Source organism: Trachypithecus francoisi, unplaced genomic scaffold (assembly GCF_009764315.1).
Source record: "Trachypithecus francoisi isolate TF-2019V2 unplaced genomic scaffold, Tfra_2.0 Lachesis_group0, whole genome shotgun sequence".
Taxonomy (NCBI): Eukaryota; Metazoa; Chordata; class Mammalia; order Primates; family Cercopithecidae; genus Trachypithecus; species Trachypithecus francoisi.
The window spans coordinates 190,080,610-190,102,445 of record NW_022681453.1 but is presented as its reverse complement, the minus strand read 5'-3'; the positions used below and the strand labels follow the sequence as shown (position 1 = coordinate 190,102,445).

General features: G+C 39.0%; 1 protein-coding gene across 1 annotated transcript in view; it reads right to left on the bottom strand.

Moving 5' to 3' along the window:
• Positions 1-1,943: 1,943 nt before the first annotated feature.
• The window catches only part of CCDC50 (coiled-coil domain containing 50), a 117,280-nt gene continuing 97,387 nt past the window's right edge, over positions 1,944-21,836 (bottom strand). Inside the window, exons 12-13 of the mRNA XM_033213054.1 lie at positions 9,371-9,411; positions 1,944-2,206 (exon numbers count right to left, since the gene is read on the bottom strand). Coding sequence (XP_033068945.1) covers positions 9,401-9,411 — 11 coding nt within the window. The 3' untranslated portion in view covers positions 1,944-2,206; positions 9,371-9,400. The remainder of the gene's footprint in view (positions 2,207-9,370; positions 9,412-21,836) is intronic.

Here is a 21,836-nt window from a genome sequence, read left to right as displayed (position 1 = left end):
AACACGGCGAAACCCTGTCTTTACTAAAAATACAAAAAATTAGCCGGGTGTGGTGGCGGGCGCCTGTGGTCCCAGCTACTCCGTAGACTGAGGCAGGAGAGTGGCGTGAACCCGGGAGGTAGAACTTGCCCTGAGCCAGATCGCACCACTGCACTCCAGCCTGGGCGACAGAGCAAGACTCCGTCTCAAAAAAAGAAAAAAGAAAAAAAATCAAATTATTTTCCTGTAAGTATATAGGAAGAGCATTCCTCAAATAATATTATGCAAAAAAGGATAACGCTTACCTTTTTGTTATTGTAGATTCTAAATATAAGCCTTTTAACAAGCCGACTTAATATCCCAGTCTAGCCTATTCTTGTTTCTCTTTGCATGTGTTTTACTTATTCATCCACCTGAAATATTTCCAATTCTCTTTGCATGTGTTTTACTTATTCATCCACCTGAAACATTTCCAATTCATAGAATTCAAGAAAACTGGGTTAATAAAACATATGTGTTAAGAGTCGATTTATTTTATCTCTAAATTAATTTTTTTATTACTATCTCAGTCCAGCACTAAAATCTATAAAGAAGGAATTGACTATTATGTGGAAGTAACTTTAGAAACAAGGTTCATTGATTACATGACCTCTAAATTCCTTCTCTAAAAATTCTGCCATATATGTTCTCAAATTATTTTCTCTCTAGAGGAAAATAATTTGTTATATACTTTGATTCTTTGTAAATTGTTTTAATATGTTTGCTAGATTATTAGACAGTTTGTAGTTGCAACTTACATGGAGATTAAGTTCTACAATCAGCACAGCAGGTGAAAATCCCACATTATGAATTGCCAAATGCTAATTTAAAATATTTGCTACCAAAGATACAGAGAAACAAACAGAAACTCATGAATTATAGAATAAAAATGCACTGAGTTGAAAATTACTAATTCAAAGTGCCACTTGATGAAATTTTATTATATATTTAATTGCAGGAACCTGCACTGATGATAGTATATAAATAGAAAGTATACTAACAAATTTTATTCTTTGTGTCAAAAATTATGGAGATTGTGCTAATTTATTATCCAGTTTCCCTTACTTCTAAACTCATTCTACACTCTGCAATGTTGGGGCTCAAAACATGGCAAACAATCATTCCCAGTTTGGGAACCGAATTTCTGCCAGTAGGCAGCATAATTGAGTAATAGTGGGAGATGGGAGGATTCCAGGATTAATCTCATTCCTGGAAATGGGATTTTCTCATGCTCTTCCCACAGAGTATGGAGGGCCTCAGAACCTCACCTTGGGTCTTCCTAATGGCTTCTAGAACAGATCTAATCTCACTAGTGTCTTGCAAATTCGGTGTCTAGTGAGGGTCTGCTTCCTGGTTCATACACAGCTTCTCAGCATAACCTCACATGGAGGAAAGAGGGAGGGAGCTCTCTAGGACCTCTTTATCATAAAGTCACAATTACACTCTCCCATAATAGAGTAATAGTGGGAGATGGGAGTTTCTTCCCGCCTTACTCCTTTCCCCTGCAGCTGTGCTGGCAGTGATACCTGGTCAAACCTGCAACTTCTTTCTGCATTCACTAAACCAGCCACACAGGTCCTTTGTCTTCACTGTTTCTTCTTTGTCCCAGGCTCTTCCTGTGCCTATGATTCTAGGTCACCAGTATTCCCTTTCTGCTCTTCCAGCTCATCAATATCTGTGTAATGGTATCCCAAAGCAAATCTACTCTATTTTAAATAACTAATATGGTTTCCATTTTCCCATTAGGACACTGACTTACACTATAGACTATTTCCAAATGAATGCTAGTCTGATGCTTTGACATCTTCTATAATAACCACAAAATAAGGATGAAGAGAAGATTCAGAAAAAGCCAAAGATGGTGTCCCACACTTTGGAACCAAAAAAAAATAGTACAGACACAAATATGTACTGAATCCAGTGAAGAAAAATGTATTCTCTGAAGTTATCCAAGGCAAAACAAAATTCTCTAGACATCAATCACTCAGAAAAGAGGAAGTGAAAGAAGAGCAATTTTAAAAGAGAACTTTCCACTAAAAAACTAGGCCAGAAACGCAGGGGCGGGGTTGGCAAGGAGGTGAAGAACAATTTTATCTTCTTCACTTTGAGAGCTTTAACATTATTTTATGCTTTTCAGCTTCAAAAATTGCCTTGTTCATGAAAGTTTCATAGGTAATTTAGGTATTTTCTGCAAAAAAATACAGAATATATAATGAGTTTCTGAGTTCAGAAGTTTTCTCCATTAGCAACCAATTTCTGACTCCTCTCAAAAAGGCAACTCACACATTTCGGTCCCTTTCAGTTACTCACATTCTCATTCAAGCGAGTAACTAAATGAAAACTGAGCACCATCATTTTAATGTACCCACGGGGATAAAGACCATGTTATTTTAAAAGTTAAATATTTTAGTTCCAGAAACCATCATGGCACTTAGATATCTTTTAGAATAAAGGAAATAAATATCTCGACTTGGCCACCCATTAAGGTATACTTGGGCCACAATTTTATGGCAACTCCCAGCATAAGCCATTGACAAGTGAATTATGACACAGTTGTCCTCAAGATTCCAATAATCACAGTCACATTGAAACCTCACTGAGTTCTGCTGACACAAGTAACAGATAACCAATTAAAAGTAGCCAAGGACCAACAGGATCTCGGAAACAGGGAGACACGTATATCCTACAGATGTTAGAAACCAGCTGAACTTTCCTACTCATCTGTACGTGTGCAGACAGACCAATTGGTTCATTATATTGATATATTTAGAGGCAGATTATCCCAGGAAAACAGTTTGGCCCCTGCTCATTCTGGTCTTTGTTTTCAAATACAATAATATCACTTCATATTTTTAGAAGAATGTACAAATCTTTTTCGCGTCTCTTACCTAACTTGATCCACACAGAAGCAATACTCTGAGTTGACACGCAAATACATGCATACATGCTCATGCAGGTGGAGCATCAGGCACGATCACACAGATGTTCAACAGGGAGTCAGTACTAAGCAGTCAGAATCATCAGAAAGCTAGGAAATGTGGTCATCAATATTCTCAAACAAAAATGGTATACTCAGGGCTTAAGTTCTAGTAATTCAAGGGAAAAGTAAGTTTTACTTCAGATGTCAGAGGATAAATAATTTCAGCCAGACCCAAGCAAGATTTTTGTCCTATATTCACAAGAAAATAAAACCAAGTTACTAAGTTACCTACACTCCTTTGGAGCTAAAGTCTTTCTCGCAAAGTAGAAAGTCCAAACAATGAGAATTATGATTTGACATGACCTGAAACTATCATTAGATTACCCATATATAACAGATGTTGATGACATTCTATAAACTAAAAAGCAATATAAACCAAAGCAGAATTACAGGAGGAAAGCATTTTCAAGATCTCAGCATAGTTTAGGCCAGTGATTTTCAAAATATGGTTCCTGTACCAGCAGCATCAGTTTGTTTAGGCTGCCGTAACAAAATACCTAAACAAAGTGGCCTGTAAACAACAGAAATTTATTTCATTCAGTTCTCCAGGATGGGAAGTTCAAAATGAAGGAGCTGGCAAATTCGGTGTCTAGTGAGGGTCTGCTTCCTGGTTCATAGACAGCTTCTCAGCATAACTTCACATGGAGGAAAGAGGGAGGGAACTCTCTAGGACCTCTTTATCATAAAGTCACAATCACATTCATGAGAGATTCACCCTTATAATCTAGTCATCTCTCAGAAACCATCACATTGGGGGTTAGGACTTAAACGGATTTTGGAAAAACACAAATGTTTCATCTATAATGTTCAGCATCAATTGGAAACTTGTTAGTAAAGCAAATTTCATAGACCTACTGAGTCATTAATTTTGAGGAGGAATCCAGAAATTGGTATTTTACAAATGCCTCTAGGTAATTGTGATGAATGCTAAAGATTCAGAACCTCTGGGCTAATGGAAAAAATATCTCAAAGTCAAATTTGCATTAGTAAAGAGACTCAACTATCTGCTGTGTAATATTGGGTAAAGTATTTTATCATACTGTGAATTTCTTCTTCAGCAAAATGAAAATAATATTTCCTCTCCGTATTATTTTAAAATTTTAAATACTCATAACAGCCAGTGTTCTCCTGCTAGAAGCTCAGCCCAGAAGTACCCCAATGAGAGAAGAGAATCAAACAACCATTCCACAAGAATGTTACTGCTAAAATAAAATTACATGGACACCTGCTTCACCTTGAGCAAAGTCTGGGCCATAAAAGTTTAAAAACCACAGAGGTTGCCAAAAGACTCCACACACAGAGGACCATTCTGTAAGAAGACTGAGCATGGTTTATGCATTGAGGTAGAACTCAGGCCTCATCCATTTTGCATTACTCCTTTGGAGAGTGAATGTACAAGATTTCAGGCCATAAATAATTTACCTAAACACCCACAGATCTTCTAAGTAGTAGAGCTGTTCTTTTAAATAGGCCAAAACCTGTGAAAATTTGCCAGAGACACTCAGCCATGCCCAGAAGCAAAAGTCAGCCAGCAATAGAATTGCAACAGCATTCCAGGATTAATCTCATTCCTGGAAACGGAATTTTCTCATGCTCTTCCCATAGAGTCTGGAGGGCCTCAGAACCTCACCTTGGGTCTTCCTAATGGCTTCTAGAACAGATCTAATCTCACTAGTGTCTAGCTTCAGAAATCTAGTTTTCCAGAACCTCATTCACACAATTCCAACTGTTTTTTCTGACCTCAGAGGGTTTGATTTAACGCTTTCTTCCTACCACAGTGGAAGGAAGGGACATAGACACTCTTCTCGGAGACAGCATCTCCAGAATTGATGGTTCCCCCAAAATGTCCAGTGGCTGTCAGAAGGAGCCTCCTTTTCTTTAAGAAAACTCCAGTGTTTTGAATTGTGAGCACTTCCCTTTGCTTTTTCCCTTGACTTGAAGCCCCCAAACCCTAAGGTGATTCCTGGCATTAAGAGGATTTAGGGGCCAGGCCAGGTGCAGTAGTAGTTCATACCTGTAATCCCAGCATTTTGGGAGGCCGAGGCCGGCAGATTACCTGAGGCTAGGAGTTCGAGACCAGCTTGACCAGCATGGTGAAACCCCAACCCTACTAAAAATACAAAAAAAAAAAAAAAAAAAAAGCCAGTCTGGTGGCAGGTGTCTGTAATCCCAGCTACTTGGGAGGCTGAGGCAGGAGAATCACTTGTACTGGGAACTGGGAGGTGGAGGTTGCAGTGAGCTGAGATCACGCCACTACACTCCAGCCAGTGTAAGAGAGCCAGACTCTGTCTAAAAAAATGAAAAGACTTAGGGCTATGGAATTAGCTATGGTATCCCCAATGTCCCCAGAATCTGTTCAGCTATTTTGCAGTACATCAGGCTATCTCTGAAAAGCTCCAAAGTTAAGAAATTCCCAATCATTTGTGAATTCTGATGGAGCCCAGAATTGTTTCTGTAGCTCATAGTAGGTGTAGGAACACCCAGTGTTTAACCCTAGGTCCTTCTCTGAAGGCCAAGTTGTCCAGAAACCCCATGAGTTAATCTTCCTTCATCATATAAGGGTGTGTGCACCCTGGAGGCAGAATCAGCACCTGAGCTACTTCCAGGTCAGTGATGGTGTCCAGGCTGCCCCGTGGAACTGATTGGTTGTGCCCTGATCGCCCCCAGAAATCTTTTACTTTATCTTCTCCTGGGAAAAAATCCCAGGAAGACCATAGTCCTAACTGCCACTGGAAGCATTGGAATCCAAGATAGAGATCCCAAAGATTTCTTTAGCTTTTCTGGAGTAAGTAGGGGCTGTCACATGGCCTCAGCTTAGAACAAAAGCCAGCAGTTGTTAGCCAGTATTCCTATGGAGTTTATAGATGACTGTGAAGATCTCAAGTTTGGCACAAGGATTCACAGATCAACTCTGGATGAGGCTAATGTTATCAAGAATTAGCTCCAAATCTGCAATTATAGGTTGCAATCTGGCCACATTCAGAGACCCTCAATTCTGAGATCTCTAGAAACTTGTCCTAGTACTTCTCTAGGATAGGGAAAAAAGCTCTATATATACCAACTCTTAGGCTTGAGAAATTAATAATAGTGAAACAGAAGGCTTCTAGGTGAACTTGGCCAGCTTCTTGGGAAATGTTGACTTAATGTGAAAAAACACCATATGTCTGAATATCTATCTCAGTATCAGGTACCTGATGTCAGAGGTTTTTACTACAAAAACAAACAGGGACAACAAAGTCATACAGTTACCCCAAAACCCTATTATCCCCACAGTGAGACATCCAAAGAAGAAATGGCTCTGCAAGGCGTACACAGAGGGCTGAATGTTTGTGTCCCTCAAAATTCATATGTTAAAATCCTAGTTCCAATGTGATATATTTATAGGTGGGGCCTTTAAGAATAATCAGGTCATGAGGGTGGAGCCCTCTTAAGTAGGATTAGTGCCCTTACAAAAGGGACCCTCTCACCTTCTTTCTGCCATGGGAGCCTACAATGAGAAGTCAACAGTCTACAAACGGGAGGAGTGTCCTCGCCAGAACTCAACAATGCTGGCACCTTGATCTTGGCCTTCCAGCCTTCGGAACTGTGTGAAATCAATTTCTGTTGTTATAAGCTACCCAGTCCATGGTTATAGCAGCACGAGCTAACTAAGATAACACAGACCATCCCTCATGGGACAAAGGGCCTTCGTTAAGACCCAAATGTCTTCCAAGGACCTGGGAACCTGCGGAGCCATCCTGCAGTCAGTCTCACAAAGGTTACTGTTACCTTTGTATCAGATTTGTTACTTCCTTAACAAAGGTCCGCAAGACCAACTATTTTTTCTTACCTTTACTCAAAAGCAAAATATGCTTGCTATAACAATTCAAAAGGAAATATAGTTGTTTATAAAGTAAAACTAGGTTTCTCCCTTCTCCACTTTCTCTGGGAAATCTTATATGTATTTTTTATACTCTTTTCTATGATATATATATTATATCTAATATATATATAGATAGATACAATATGTATCTATATATATAGGATATTATGTTTTTAACATAAATTATGTCATAAACACACACACATGTTGAAGTTTTTCCAGGTTCATTTGTTTTACTTTGTCTTTTTAAATCAATGCATCAGTAGCCATTTTCCACCTTATCTTTCTCCACCATCACTCTTAGTTAATAACTTTCCTTTCATCCATATGTTAGGTAATCATGAGGGAACTTTCACAACAACCCTCCTACCAACAACTATGTTCAGATTCTCTGCCTTCTCTCCTGTTCCTATGGCTGCCAGGATACTGCCTTCTCCTGGTTTTCTTCCTTTACAGTGGTCGCTCATTCTCAGTCTTGACTCTGGTTCCGCCTCATATTCCCAAGCTCTGAACTGTAGAGTTCCCCAGGATTCATCTTTAGACCTCTTATTTTCGCAAGAGACAGTCAATCTCTAGTGATCTGATCCAGTTCTGTGGGTTTCAATGCCATATCTACACGGATGCTTCCAAGTCTCCATATGGAATCACTTTCCTAAACTTCCGAGAAATGTGTCTATTTGCCCACATCAAACCTCCACTTGGAGGTCTAACAGGTCTCTCAGCCTTACCATGTCTGATCTCCACTGTCCCCTCTCTCCAGTTGTTACTGTTGTTTTCAACATAGTAGCATTACAGTACGTTTTACTATATGGTAATGCAGGAATTCTCCCATTGTTATTTGTCAATATTTTCTTCAGGTTCTATTGAATAATTGTACAAGTGCTTACACTGGGCTTACAAAGATATAATTTTGAGCAAGTCACCTTCCCCTCTCTAGGATTCATTTGGAAAATCAGGTCAATAGTTTTCAGTTGTCTCACGGCAGTTCAGCTAGGTAGACTCTAGTTTTCACTTTCCTCGGTGTTCTGGAGATTCCTCTAACTTTAATTCCAGCTCTATTACATTTCATCCAGATTCCCGGGTAGGTAGGGGTGTGTGTGTGTGTGTGTAAAGGTTTATGGTCATGTACTTTGCCATACAGGTAGATGTAGATGTCCCCACACGTCTGAAGTAATTTGTGTCTAAAATAAGAGGGTTCAGCTGATTTTTTGCCCCTTATTGTCTTTGCTAGAGCAGTGACAAGGGTATCACTTGGGAGATTAATAGAAATGCAGAACCCAGGCCCTCCTCCTGGACCTACAGGTGATTTACGTGTCCATTCAACACTGAAGTAGGCAGTGTTCCCTTATACTCCTGCAGCTTTGGCATTATAGGAGAAACCAATGATTAAGTTATCATAATTCTGGTTTTCCTAATTTTTTTTTCTAAGTATCAGACTGAACTAAATTGGAAACATTCTCCAAGCTTTAAGAATTTCCTAAAGAATTTGAAAAAGGGTGAGGAAAAAAGCAGTAACAAGGTATTCTTGCAATTGTCCTGGCCTGTGATAAATACGGAGGTCTTTTTCTCTCTTCACTTGTATGTGACGACGATTCTTTCCTTGGCCAAACTCTACTCGGGTTCCTATGAGCAATTTTCCAACAAGGCCTGACTTTTGGACTTCTGAGTTCATCTCTGCATGGTCCAGTTTTAGCACAAATCCGGCTAAGTCAGTTTAGTGAAAGTCCTCCACCCTCGGTATCTAATCAGATCCCTCATTTCCCTTCCTGGATGTCTTACCACACTGGCTTGCCTTCAGCAAGGATCCTACTAAGTAGACTTAGCCGGAATACCACCCGGATCCTTGATGTTTCCTCTTAGCAGTTTTTCACCGAGCGACCCTCACCGTGCTCCTTGGCTATGGATTCCCACATTTCCCTTTTACATTCGGGGCCAAGCTCCATCTCTCTTCCCAATGCAAGACCCAATTTCAGTGGTCTTTATGCTTATCTTGATAGTCACCCCCCCCACCAGGCTTTAACAAAGTCTTTCTTACTGTCTTTAATAAGCATTAGAATAATTTTTCTTTAACACATGATTATATTTGTTTTCTACCTGTTTGGGGCTTGTTTCTTTTTTGTTGTTTTTTCTTTTTTTTTTTTCACTCATTTTTTCTCTATTCCATTAATTCTGAAAACGTCTACTACCCTGCTCAAACATCTTATCTAAGTTTTGCTTTCCCACTTCAACCTGTTCAGGTACACGTTATCTATTCCATATAAGGTTTTCTTCTAAGACTTTATCTGAAAATAAGTTCTCTGGCTTTAAAAAAATAAAACAAGAAATTTTTCACCTCTAACATTTTCATATTTTAGTATTAGTTATAAAATAAAAGATAAATTACAAAAGAAAAAATATAAATAGCTGACAAGTATATTTAATAGATTAATCTTTCTAGTAATCAAGAAAATGTGTCTTAAAACAAGATAGGATTTTTAAGCTATCAAGTTGACATGGATTATGCAGCATACCTGTGTTTCTCGGAGTTTGAGTATACAACATTATTCACACTCTGAAAAAAGAAATACATTTCACAATTATTTTTAAATACAGTCTTTAATCTTTTCATCATATTTCTAGGAGTTTATCATAAGAAAACATTTAAGAATGTAAACAAATATTTAGCTGGAGGGATAGTTATCAAAGTGCTGTCTTTATTAGGGGAGTAAAAAAAATTTGAAATGCCATAAGTATCAAATAAATGTAAATTAACTTCAGCTGTTTATGGTAAAATTGTAGTGGAACAATGCTTAGAGGGGATGGTATTTACAATATATCAATTTTAAAAGATGTGTTTCAAAATAATATGAATCCTATTTTAGTAAAATAAATATGTATACGTGAGTGTCCATGTATGTCTGCCTGTGTGTGTGTGTGTGTGTTGCTTGAGAAAAACATAAATGAGTTATTTTTTGCATTGGAATTACAAAGTTTCTAATTTAGATTTAGTATTTGTGGTTTTTTTAAGTAGGGAAAAAAATAAGAAAAAAAAGTATTGTTAAATTTCAAAAGTACAGAGTCTTTCTCCCAAGACTGATGACGGAAGAGGAAAAAGTAAAACCCTAAGAAAGAGTTCAGCTTTCCTTTTTCTATTTTCGGTTCTTCACTGTTTCTAGATGAAAACTCCTAATTAGCAAAACACCTTTTGATAAGCAATGAGTGTCCTGGTGTGGCCAAAATGCAATTATTGAAGCAATTAATTGGTCATTGAACAAACGTATAACTACTTTTGTCCCTTAAATAGAAAGGACATATAGGGTGTTTGTCTCTTCAGGTTTTCTCTGTACCTGACTTTTGTTCTCTTTCGCACTTAATAATACTTTTTCCAGTGGGTTCATGACAAAGGTATATATATTTATCCAAACCACTCAGTCTCTCCATTTCTAGCAGCTACAGTAAAAATTCCAGTGTTAAAGTAGATGACAACTATTCATTAATGGTTGAGGAAAAAGCAATATTTTTTTCAATTGTTTTTCTCTGTCAACTAAGAAAAACAAAATACTAGGGAAATTATTGAATTGCTGATTAAGCAATTTTAAAATAGACACTAATACTTTGCAAAGTAAGATGCAAATACATTACTTGTAATCTTAATTTCAAAACAAAATGAAATAAAGTTTAACAAATAATTTGCGAAAAAACCTGTAGCAAGATGGCCGAATAGGAACAGCTCCAGTCTCCAACTCCCAGCGCGAGCGACACAGAAGACCGGTGATTTCTGCATTTTCAACTGAGGTACTGGGGTCATCTCTCTAGGGAGTGCCGGACAATCGGTGCGGGTCAGCTGCTGCAGCCTGACCAGCGTGAGCTGAAGCAGGGCGAGGCATCGCCTCACCTGGAAGCGCAAGGGGGAAGGAAATCCCTTTTCCTAGCCAGGGGAACTGAGACACACAACACCTGGAAAATCGGGTAACTCCCACCCCAATACTGCGCTTTAAGGAAACAGGCACACCAGGAGAATATATCCCACACCTGGCCGGGAGGGTCCCACGCCCACGGAGCCTCCCTCACTGCTAACACAGCCGTCTGCGGCGATCTATCCGCAAGGCAGCAGCGAGGCTGGGGGAGGGGCGCCCGCCATTGCTGAGGCTTAAGTAGGTAAACAAAGCCGCTGGGAAGCTCGAACTGGGTGGAGCTCACAGCAGCTCAAGGAAGCCTGCCTGTCTCTGTAGACGCTACCGCTGCCGACAGCGCACAGCTGCAGTCCATTAGGGGAAAGAGCGGGGCGCTGCAGACCCGAACGACTCTGTCTGACAGCTTTGGGGAGAGCCGTGGATCTCCTAACGCGGAGGTTGAGATCTGAGAACGGACAGACTGCCTGCTCAGGTGGGTCCCTGACCCCTGAGTAGCCTAGCTGGGAGACATCCCCCACTAGGGGCAGTCTGATACCCCACACCTCACAGGGTGGCGTCACCCCTGAGAGGAAACTTCCAAAGAAAGAATCAGACAGGTACACTCGCTGTTCAGCAATATTCTATCTTCGGCAACCTCTGCTGCTGATACCCAGGCAAACAGGGTCTGGAGTGGACCTCAAGCAATCTCTAACAGACCAACAGACAGTCCTTCTGACTGTCAGATGGAAAACTATCAAACAGGAAGGACACCTATACCAAAACCCCATCAGTACGTCACCATCATCAAAGTCCAGAGACAGATAAAACCACAAAGATGGGGAAGAAGCAGGGCAGAAAAGCTGGAAATTCAAAAAATAAGAGCGCATCTCCCCCTGCAAAGGAGCGCAGCCCATCGCCAGCAACGGATCAAAGCTGGTCAGAGAATGACTTTGACGAGATGAGAGAAGAAGGCTTCAGTCCATCAAACCTCTCAGAGCTAAAGGAGGAATTACGTACCCAGCGCAAAGAAACTAAAAATCTTGAAAAAAAAGTGGAAGAATTGACAGCTAGACTAATTAATGCAGAGAAGATCATAAACGAAATGACAGAGATGAAAACCATGACACGAGAAATACGTGACAAATGCACAAGCTTCGGTAACGACTCGATCAACTGGAGGAAAGAGTATCAGCGATTGAGGATCAAATGAATGAAATGAAGCGAGAAGAGAAAACCAAAAGAAAAAAGAAGAAAAAGAAATGAACAAAGCCTGCAAGAAGTATGGGATTATGTAAAAAGACCAAATCTACGTCTGATTGGGGTGCCTGAAAGTGAGGGGGAAAATGGAACCAAGTTGGAAAACACTCTTCAGGATATCATCCAGGAGAACTTCCCCAACCTAGTAGGGCAGGCCAACATTCAAATTCAGGAAATACAGAGAACGCCACAAAGATACTCCTCCAGAAGAGCAACTCCAAGACACATAATTGCCAGATTCACCAAAGTTGAAATGAAGGAAAAAATCTTAAGGGCAGCCAGAGAGAAAGGTCGGGTTACCCACAAAGGGAAGCCCATCAGAATAACAGCAGACCTCTCGGCAGAAACTCTACAAGCCAGAAGAGAGTGGGGGCCAATATTCAACGTTCTTAAAGAAAAGAATTTTCAACCCAGAATTTCATATCCAGCCAAACTAAGCTTCATCAGTGAAGGAGAAATAAAATCCTTTACAGATAAGCAAATGCTTAGAGATTTTGTCACCACCAGGCCTGCCTTACAAGAGACCCTGAAGGAAGCCCTAAACATGGAAAGGAACAAGCGGTACCAGCCATTGCAAAAACATGCCAAAATGTAAAGACCATCGAGGCTAGGAAGAAACTGCATCAACTAACGAGCAAAATAACCAGTTAATATCATAATGACAGGATCAAGTTCACACATAACAATATTAACCTTAAATGTCAATGGACTAAATGCTCCAATTAAAAGACACAGACTGGCAAACTGGATCAAGAGTCAAGACCCATCAGTCTGCTGTATTCAGGAGACCCATCTCACATGCAGAGACATACATAGGCTCAAAATAAAGGGATGGAGGAAGATCTACCAAGCAAATGGAGAACAAAAAAAAGCAGGGGTTGCAATCCTAGTCTCTGATAAAACAGACTTTAAACCATCAAAGATCAAAAGAGACAAAAAAGGCCATTACATAATGGTAAAGGGATCAATTCAACAGGAAGAGCTAACTCTCCTAAATATCTGTGCACCCAATACAGGAGCACCCAGATTCATAAAGCAAGTCCTTAGAGACCTACAAAGAGACTTAGACTCCCATACAATAATAATGGGAGACTTCAACACTCCACTGTCAACATTAGACAGATCAACGAGACAGAAAGTTAACAAGGATATCCAGGAATTGAACTCATCTCTGCACCAAGCAGACCTAATAGACATCTATAGAACTCTCCACCCCAAATCAACAGAATATACATTCTTCTCAGCACCACATCGCACTTATTCCAAAATTGACCACATAATTGGAAGTAAAGCACTCCTCAGCAAATGTACAAGAACTGAAATTATAACAAACTGTCTCTCAGACCACAGTGCAATCAAACTAGAACTCAGGACTAAGAAACTCAATCAAAACCGCTCAACTACATGGAAACTGAACAACCTGCTCCTGAATGACTACTGGGTACATAACGAAATGAAAGCAGAAATAAAGATGTTCTTTGAAACCAATGAGAACAAAGATACAACATACCAGAATCTCTGGGACACATTTAAAGCAGTGTGTAGAGGGAAATTTATAGCACTAAATGCCCACAAGAGAAAGCAGGAGAGATCTAAAATTGACACTCTAACATCACAATTAAAAGAACTAGAGAGGCAAGAGCAAACACATTCAAAAGCTAGCAGAAGGCAAGAAATAACTAAGATCAGAGCAGAACTGAAGGAGATAGAGACACAAAAAACCCTCCAAAAAATCAATGAATCCAGGAGTTGGTTTTTTGAAAAGATCAACAAAATTAACAGACCGCTAGCTAGACTAATAAAGAAGAAAAGAGAGAAGAATCAAATAGACGCAATAAAAAATGATAAAGGGGATATCACCACCGACCCCACAGAAATACAAACAACCATCAGAGAATACTATAAATGCCTCTACGCAAATCAACTAGAAAATCTAGAAGAAATGGATAATTTCCTGGACACTTACACTCTCCCAAGACTAAACCAGGAAGAAGTTGAATCCCTGAATAGACCAATAGCAGGCTCTGAAATTGAGGCAACAATTAATAGCCTACCCACCAAAAAAAGTCCAGGACCAGATGGATTCACAGCTGAATTCTACCAGAGGTACAAGGAGGAGCTGGTACCATTCCTTCTGAAACTATTCAATCAATAGAAAAAGAGGGAATCCTCCCTAACTCTTTTTATGAGGCCAACATCATCCTGATACCAAAGCCTGGCAGAGACACAACAAAAAAAGAGAATTTTAGACCAATATCCCTGATGAACATCGATGCAAAAATCCTCAATAAAATACTGGCAAACCGGATTCAGCAGCACATCAAAAAGCTTATCCACCATGATCAAGTGGGCTTCATCCCTGGGATGCAAGGCTGGTTCAACATTCGCAAATCAATAAACGTAATCCAGCATATAAACAGAACCAAAGACAAGAACCACATAATTATCTCAATAGATGCAGAAAAGGCTTTTGACAAAATTCAACAGCCCTTTATGCTAAAAACGCTCAATAAATTCGGTATTGATGGAACGTACCTCAAAATAATAAGAGCTATTTATGACAAACCCACAGCTAATATCATACTGAATGGGCAAAAACTGGAAAAATTCCCTTTGAAAACTGGCACAAGACAGGGATGCCCTCTCTCACCACTCCTATTCAACATAGTGTTGGAAGTTCTGGCTAGGGCAATCAGGCAAGAGAAAGAAATCAAGGGTATCCAGTTAGGAAAAGAAGAAGTCAAATTGTCCCTGTTTGCAGATGACATGATTGTATATTTAGAAAACCCCATCGTCTCAGCCCAAAATCTCCTTAAGCTGATAAGCAACTTCAGCAAAGTCTCAGGATACAAAATTAATGTGCAAAAATCACAAGCATTCTTATACACCAGTAACAGACAAGCAGAGAGCCAAATCAGGAATGAACTTCCATTCACAATTGCTTCAAAGAGAATAAAATACCTAGGAATCCAGCTTACAAGGGATGTAAAGGACCTCTTCAAGGAGAACTACAAAGCACTGCTCAGTGAAATCAAAGAGGACACAAACAAATGGAAGAACATACCATGCTCATGGATAGGAAGAATCAATATCGTGAAAATGGCCATACTGCCCAAGGTGATTTATAGATTCAATGCCATCCCCATCAAGCTACCAATGAGTTTCTTCACAGAATTGGAAAAAACGGCTTTAAAGTTCATATGGAACCAAAAAAGAGCCCGCATTGCCAAGACAATCCTAAGTCAAAAGGACAAAGCTGGAGGCGTCACGCTACCTGACTTCAAACTATACTACAAGGCTACAGTAACCAAAACAGCATGGTACTGGTACCACAACAGAGATATAGACCAATGGAACAGAACAGAGTCCTCAGAAATAATACCACACATCTACAGCCATCTGATCTTTGACAAACCTGAGAGAAACAAGAAATGGGGAAAGGATTCCCTATTTCATAAATGGTGCTGGGAAAATTGGCTAGCCATAAGTAGAAAGCTGAAACTGGATCCTTTCCTTACCCCTTATACGAAAATTAATTCAAGATGGATTAGAGACTTAAATGTTAGACCTAATACCATAAAAACCCTAGAAGAAAATCTAGGTAGTACCATTCAGGACATAGGCATGGGCAAGGACTTCATGTCTAAAACACCAAAAGCAACGGCAGCAAAAGCAAAATTGACACATGGGATCTAATTAAACTAAAGAGCTTTTGCACAGCTAAAGAAACTACCATCAGAGTGAACAGGCAACCTACAGAATGGGAAAAAATTTTTGCAACCTACTCATCTGACAAAGGGCTAATATCCAGAATCTACAAAGAACTCAAACAAATATACAAGAAAAAAACAAACAACCCCATCAAAAAGTGGGGAAAGGATATGAACAGACATTTCTCAAAAGAAGACATCCATACAGCCAACAGACACATGAAAAAATGCTCATCATCACTCGCCATCAGAGAAATGCAAATCAAAACTACAATGAGATACCATCTCACACCAGTTAGAATGGCAATCATTAAGAAGTCAGGAAACAACAGGTGTTGGAGAGGATGTGGAGAAATAGGAACACTTTTACACTGTTGGTGGGATTGTAAACTAGTTCAACCATTATGGAAAACAGTATGGCGATTCCTCAAGGATCTAGAACTAGATGTACCATACGACCCAGCCATCCCACTACTGGGTAAATACCCAAAGGATTATAAATTACTCTCCTACAAAGACACATGCACATGTATGTTTATTGCGGCACTATTCACAATAGCAAAGACTTGGAATCAACCCAAATGTCCATCTGTGACAGACTGGATTAAGAAAATGTGGCACATATACACCATGGAATACTATGCAGCCATCAAAAAGGATGAGTTTGCGTCCTTTGTAGGGACATGGATGCAGCTGGAAACCATCATTCTTAGCAAACTATCACAAGAAGAGAAAACCAAACACCGCATGTTCTCACTCATAGGTGGGAACTGAACAATGAGATCACTTGGACTCGGGAAGGGGAACATCACACACTGGGGCCTATCATGGGGAGGGGGGAGGAGGGAGGGATTGCATTGGGGAGTTATACATGATATAAACGTCATGCACATGTACCCTAGAACTTAAAGTATAATAAAAAATAATAATAATAATAATAATTTGCATGAATATTTTCTAATTTTTAAAAAGTCATTTGAATAAATTATGAAAAAACAGATAAGCAAAAGAAAATATAAGTTAAAATCATCCATCATCCCACTGCCATAGGACACTATCCTTAACATTTGTATATTTACTGTTGTAGTCTATTTTCTATACTAAAATAGATAGGTGTATATAACATATATAACTTGAATCATAGTAAGCCTGTTGCTTCATAAGATTCATTCCATTAAAAAACAAGTCATGAAGCTATTTTGTGGATTACTATCTTATAACAGAAATGTAATGGCAGCAGGATGATCCACATGACAAGCTGATAAAAATTTATTTTCTTTTCCACTTTTTATTTTGAAATTCTAGACTCAGAATAGTTGCGATAATAGCACAAAGAAATCCTAAAAGTCTTAAATTCCTGAATGTTAACATTTTACTGCATGTGTTCAGCATTCCCATGCATACTTTCTCTTTCCCTCTCATATGACTCCTTCTCTCCACAGACGTACGCATACATGTGTATGTATATATATGTGTGTGTGTGTGTGTATAATACTTTCTAAAGAGAAAGCTGCAAACAGAATTACACTCTAAACACCTGAGTGTAATTTTCTAAAGTGAAGGATGTTCTTTTACATAAACATTACAATTAATAAAATTAGTAAAATTACTTAACATTGATGCAATACTTCTTGTGATACACAGATCAAAGTTACAGAATAAATTCAAATTACTCCCATTTTTTCCATAATGCCTTTTATAGAGCAGGAATGTTCTTTTTCTCATCCAGAGCACAAGCAAGGATAACACATTGCATTAGTAAATTGGGTCAGAGCCAAATCATGGTGGACATTAAGATGTAGGTCTATTAAGAAGTTTCTACTTAATCTTATAAGAATAGAAGACATTGGAAGTTTTAAGCTCAGATTATCAAATTTTGTTTTGTTTTTTTTTAAAGGCATTTCTGTTGGCATTACAGAAAACGATTTGGAAGAACAAGACGGTTTAATACATTTCTGGAGCAGTACGACACAAGAGGACAAGGCACCGACTATACAGATGGAGAGGAGGGGAAAATAAGAGCTGAATCAAAATGACGTGTGCAAAGGCAGCTTCTGCTCCTCCATTCCACAGTAGGAATTAAATAGTTTAAGTTTGTGATGGCAGACCTTTTCCTACCACTGGTATTCACTTATAAGGAAGAGGACAAAAAAATTTCCTGCCTTCAACTTATGTTTGCAAAGAGTGTTTTAAGATTGAGTTTGTAACACATTGTGTATTTCTCAGTGAAAAAGGATAGTCCAGTTTAACAACTGTCCATTTCACATCTAAAAATCTGTTTATACCATCACAGCCCCCATTGTAAGTCAAATTATGAAAGGTCTTGAGTATCAGTCCCAAAAGATCTTACTTTATCCAATAGCCAGCCTAATGTTAGAGATCATTCTTAGTTTTGCACTTAAATAAATGGATAGTGCTAAACTTCTGTCACTTAACAAGCTAAATTAAAGAATAATTAACAGCCTTATGAGTTAAAATGAAAACTGCACAATATGTTTTACAATCCTATAAAACCTAATGAAATACATGCAATTAAAAAGTTTCATGTGAGAACTTAGGTTCTTAGGTTCATCATACAATTCAATCTGTACATCTTCCGGGAATTGAGTTAAAAATGCAGATTTTGATTCCATGGGTCTGGGGTGGGGGTCTAAGATTTGTCATTTTAACATCCTGCCAGGGATTGTCCATGATGCTAGTTCCCAGACCACACTCTGAATAACAAGAATGTAGTAATCATTGATTGAGTCTCACTGGATAACACATTTTTACTTGGAGAGGGAGGTGGCACAGCAGGCTGGAAAGAGTACAAGGGTGGGAGTCAAGGATAAGTAATTCAAGAACTATCTCTGCCATGAATAAACTACGTGACATGAGGCAGATCCTATGATCATTTTGGGCCTCAGTTTCCTCGATATGTATATCTCTAATGGAAGAGTGAATTGGTTTTCTAAGACATAAGGATATGTTTTCAGCAAACATTTAACAAAATTCAAACCTTAATGAGCAGACATGCTATGGCTGGTTTAATTGCAGTAAGTGCATTTATTTTAAAATATTCAATGTTTTCTTGCTGAGAGTGCATCTGAAATAGTTACCGTTTGATTATAAAGAAAATGGAAAACTAAATTACCTTCAAGAGAAAATGACCTCTTCTATTCATAAAGTTGAAGGCTAAATGAAAGAACAAAGATTGTAGCCAAAGAACCATAAATCAGGTGATTAAAATATTCCTTCTCATACCCAGAAATATATACCCTACTTTTCTTCCTTAGGCATGGCTTTTAGCTAAATACACTGTTTTCGAATTTGAAATAGGGCAGTTTTTCATCTCATTTAAACATGTGGCTCTGAACTGATGGGAGGCAAAAGATGATTAAGTGTAGTCTATTGCAGAAGCATTCAGATTAGTAGGGGCAGAGTGTTCCCAAGAAATCAATGGGGTCTAATCAGAACACCCAAATCCAAAAGTATATACCTTGTACATCGATGTTCATCAGGGATATGGATCTAAAATTCTCTTTTTTTGTTGTGTCTCTGCCAGGCTTTGGTATCAGGATGATGCTGGCCTCATAAAATGAGGTAGGGAGGATTCTCTTTTTCTATCGATTGAAATAGTTTCAGAAGGAATGGTACCAGTTGGAAGTCCTGGCCAGGGCAATCAGGCAGGAGAAAGAAATAAAGGTATTCAATTAGGAAAAGAAGAAGTCAAATTGTCCATGTTTGCAGATGACATGATTGTATATTTAGAAAACCCCATTGTCTCAGCCCAAAAGCTCCTTAAGCTGATAAGAAACTTCAGCAAAGTCTCAGAATACAAAATCAATCTGCAAAAATCACAAGCATTCTTATACACCAATAACAGACAAATAGAGACCCAAATCATGAGTGAACTCCCTTTCACAATTGCTTCAAAGAGAATAAAATACCTAGGAATCCAACTTACAAGGGATGTGAAGGACCTCTTCAAGGAGAACTACAAACCACTGCTTAGTGAAATCAAAGAGGACACAAACAAATGGAAGAACATACCATGCTCATGGATAGGAAGAATCAATATCGTGAAAATGGCCATACTGCCCAAGGTAATTTATAGATTCAATGCCATCCCCATTAAGCTACCAATGACTTTCTTCACAGATTTGGAAAAAACTACTTTAAAGTTCATATGGAACCAAAAAAGAGCCCGCATTGCCAAGACAATCCTAAGCCAAAAGAACAAAGCTGGAGGCATCACACTACCTGACTTCAAACTATACTACAAGGCTACAGTAATCAAAACAGCAGGGTACTGGTACCAAAACAGAGATATAGAGCAATAGAACAGAACAGAGCCCTCAGAAATAATACTACACATCTACAACCATTGATCTTTGACAAACCTGACAAAAACAAGAAATGAGGAAAGGATTCCCTGTTTAATAAATGATGGTGGGAAAACTGGCTAGCCATATTTAGAAAGCTGAAACTGGATCCCTTCCTTACACCTTATACAAAAATTAATTCAAGATGGATTAAAGACTTAAATGTTAGACCTAAAACCATAAAAACCCTAGAAGAAAACCTAGGTAATACCATTCAGGACATAGGCATGGGCAAGGACTTCATGTCTAAAACACCAAAAGCAATAGCAACAAAAGCCAAAATTGACAAATTGAATCTAATTAAACTAAAGAGCTTCTGCACAGCAAAAGAAACTACCATCAGAGTGAACAGGCAACCTACAGAATGGGAGAAAATTTCTGCAATCTACTCATCTGACAAAGGGCTAATATCCAGAAACTACAAAGAACTCCAACAAATTTACAAGAAACAAACAACCCCATCAAAAAGTGGGCAAAGGATATGAACAGACACTTCTCACAAGAAGACATTTATGCAGCCAACAGACACATGAAAAATGCTCATCATCACTGGCCATCAGAGAAATGCAAATCAAAACCACAATGAGATACCGTCTCACACCAGTTAGAATGGCGGTCATTAAAAAGTCAGGAAACAACAGGTGCTGGAAAGGATGTGGAGAAATAGGAACACTTTTACACTGTTGGTGGGACTGTAAACTAGTTCACATTACGGAAAACAGTGTGGCGATTCCTCAAGAATCTAGAACTAGAAATACCATTTGACCCAGCCATCCCATTACTGGGTATATACCCAAAGTATTATAAATCATGCTGCTATAAAGACACATGCACATGTATATTTACTGTGGCACTACTCACAATAGCAAAGACTTGGAACCAACCCAGATTCCATCAATGATAGACTGGATTAAGAAAATGTGGCACATATACACCATGCAATACTATGCAGCCACAAAAAAGGATGAGTTCATGTCCTTTGGAAGCTGGAAACCATTATCCTCAGCAAACTATCACCAGGACAAAAAAAAAAAACAAACACCACATGTTCTCACTCGTAGGTGGGAATTGAACAATGAGAACACTGGGACACAGGAAGGGGAACATCACACACCCGGGCCTGTCGTGGTGTGGGAAGAGGGGGGAGGGATAGCATTAGGAGATATAACTAATGTAAATGACGAGTTAATGGGTGCAGCACACCAACATGGCACATGTATACATACGTAACAAACTTGCACGTTGTGCACATGTACCCTAGAACTTAAAGTATAATTAAAAAATAAAAAATAAATTAAAAAAAATTTTAAAATATTTTAAAGTATATACCTTGTACAAAACATTATTTCCTCATAATTTGTAAGTAGTCGTATTAGTCTGTTTTCACACTGCTGATAAAGACCTACCCAAGACTGGGCAGTTTACAAAAGAAACAGGTCTATTGAACTTACAGTTCCACGTGGCTAAGGAGGCCTCACAATCATGGCAGAAAGTGAAAAGTACGTCTCACATGGCAACAGACAAGAGAAGAAAGCTTCTGCAGGGAAGCTCCCATTTTTTTATTTTTATTTTTATTTTTTTTTTTTTGAGACGGAGTCTCGCTCTGTTGCCCAGGCTGGAGTGCAGTGGCCGGATCTCAGCTCACTGCAAGCTCCGCCTTCCAGGTTCCCGCCATTCTCCTGCCTCAGCCTCCCGAGTAGCTGGGACTACAGGCGCCCGCCACCTCGCCCGGCTAGTTTTTTGTATTTTTAGTAGATACGGGGTTTCACCATG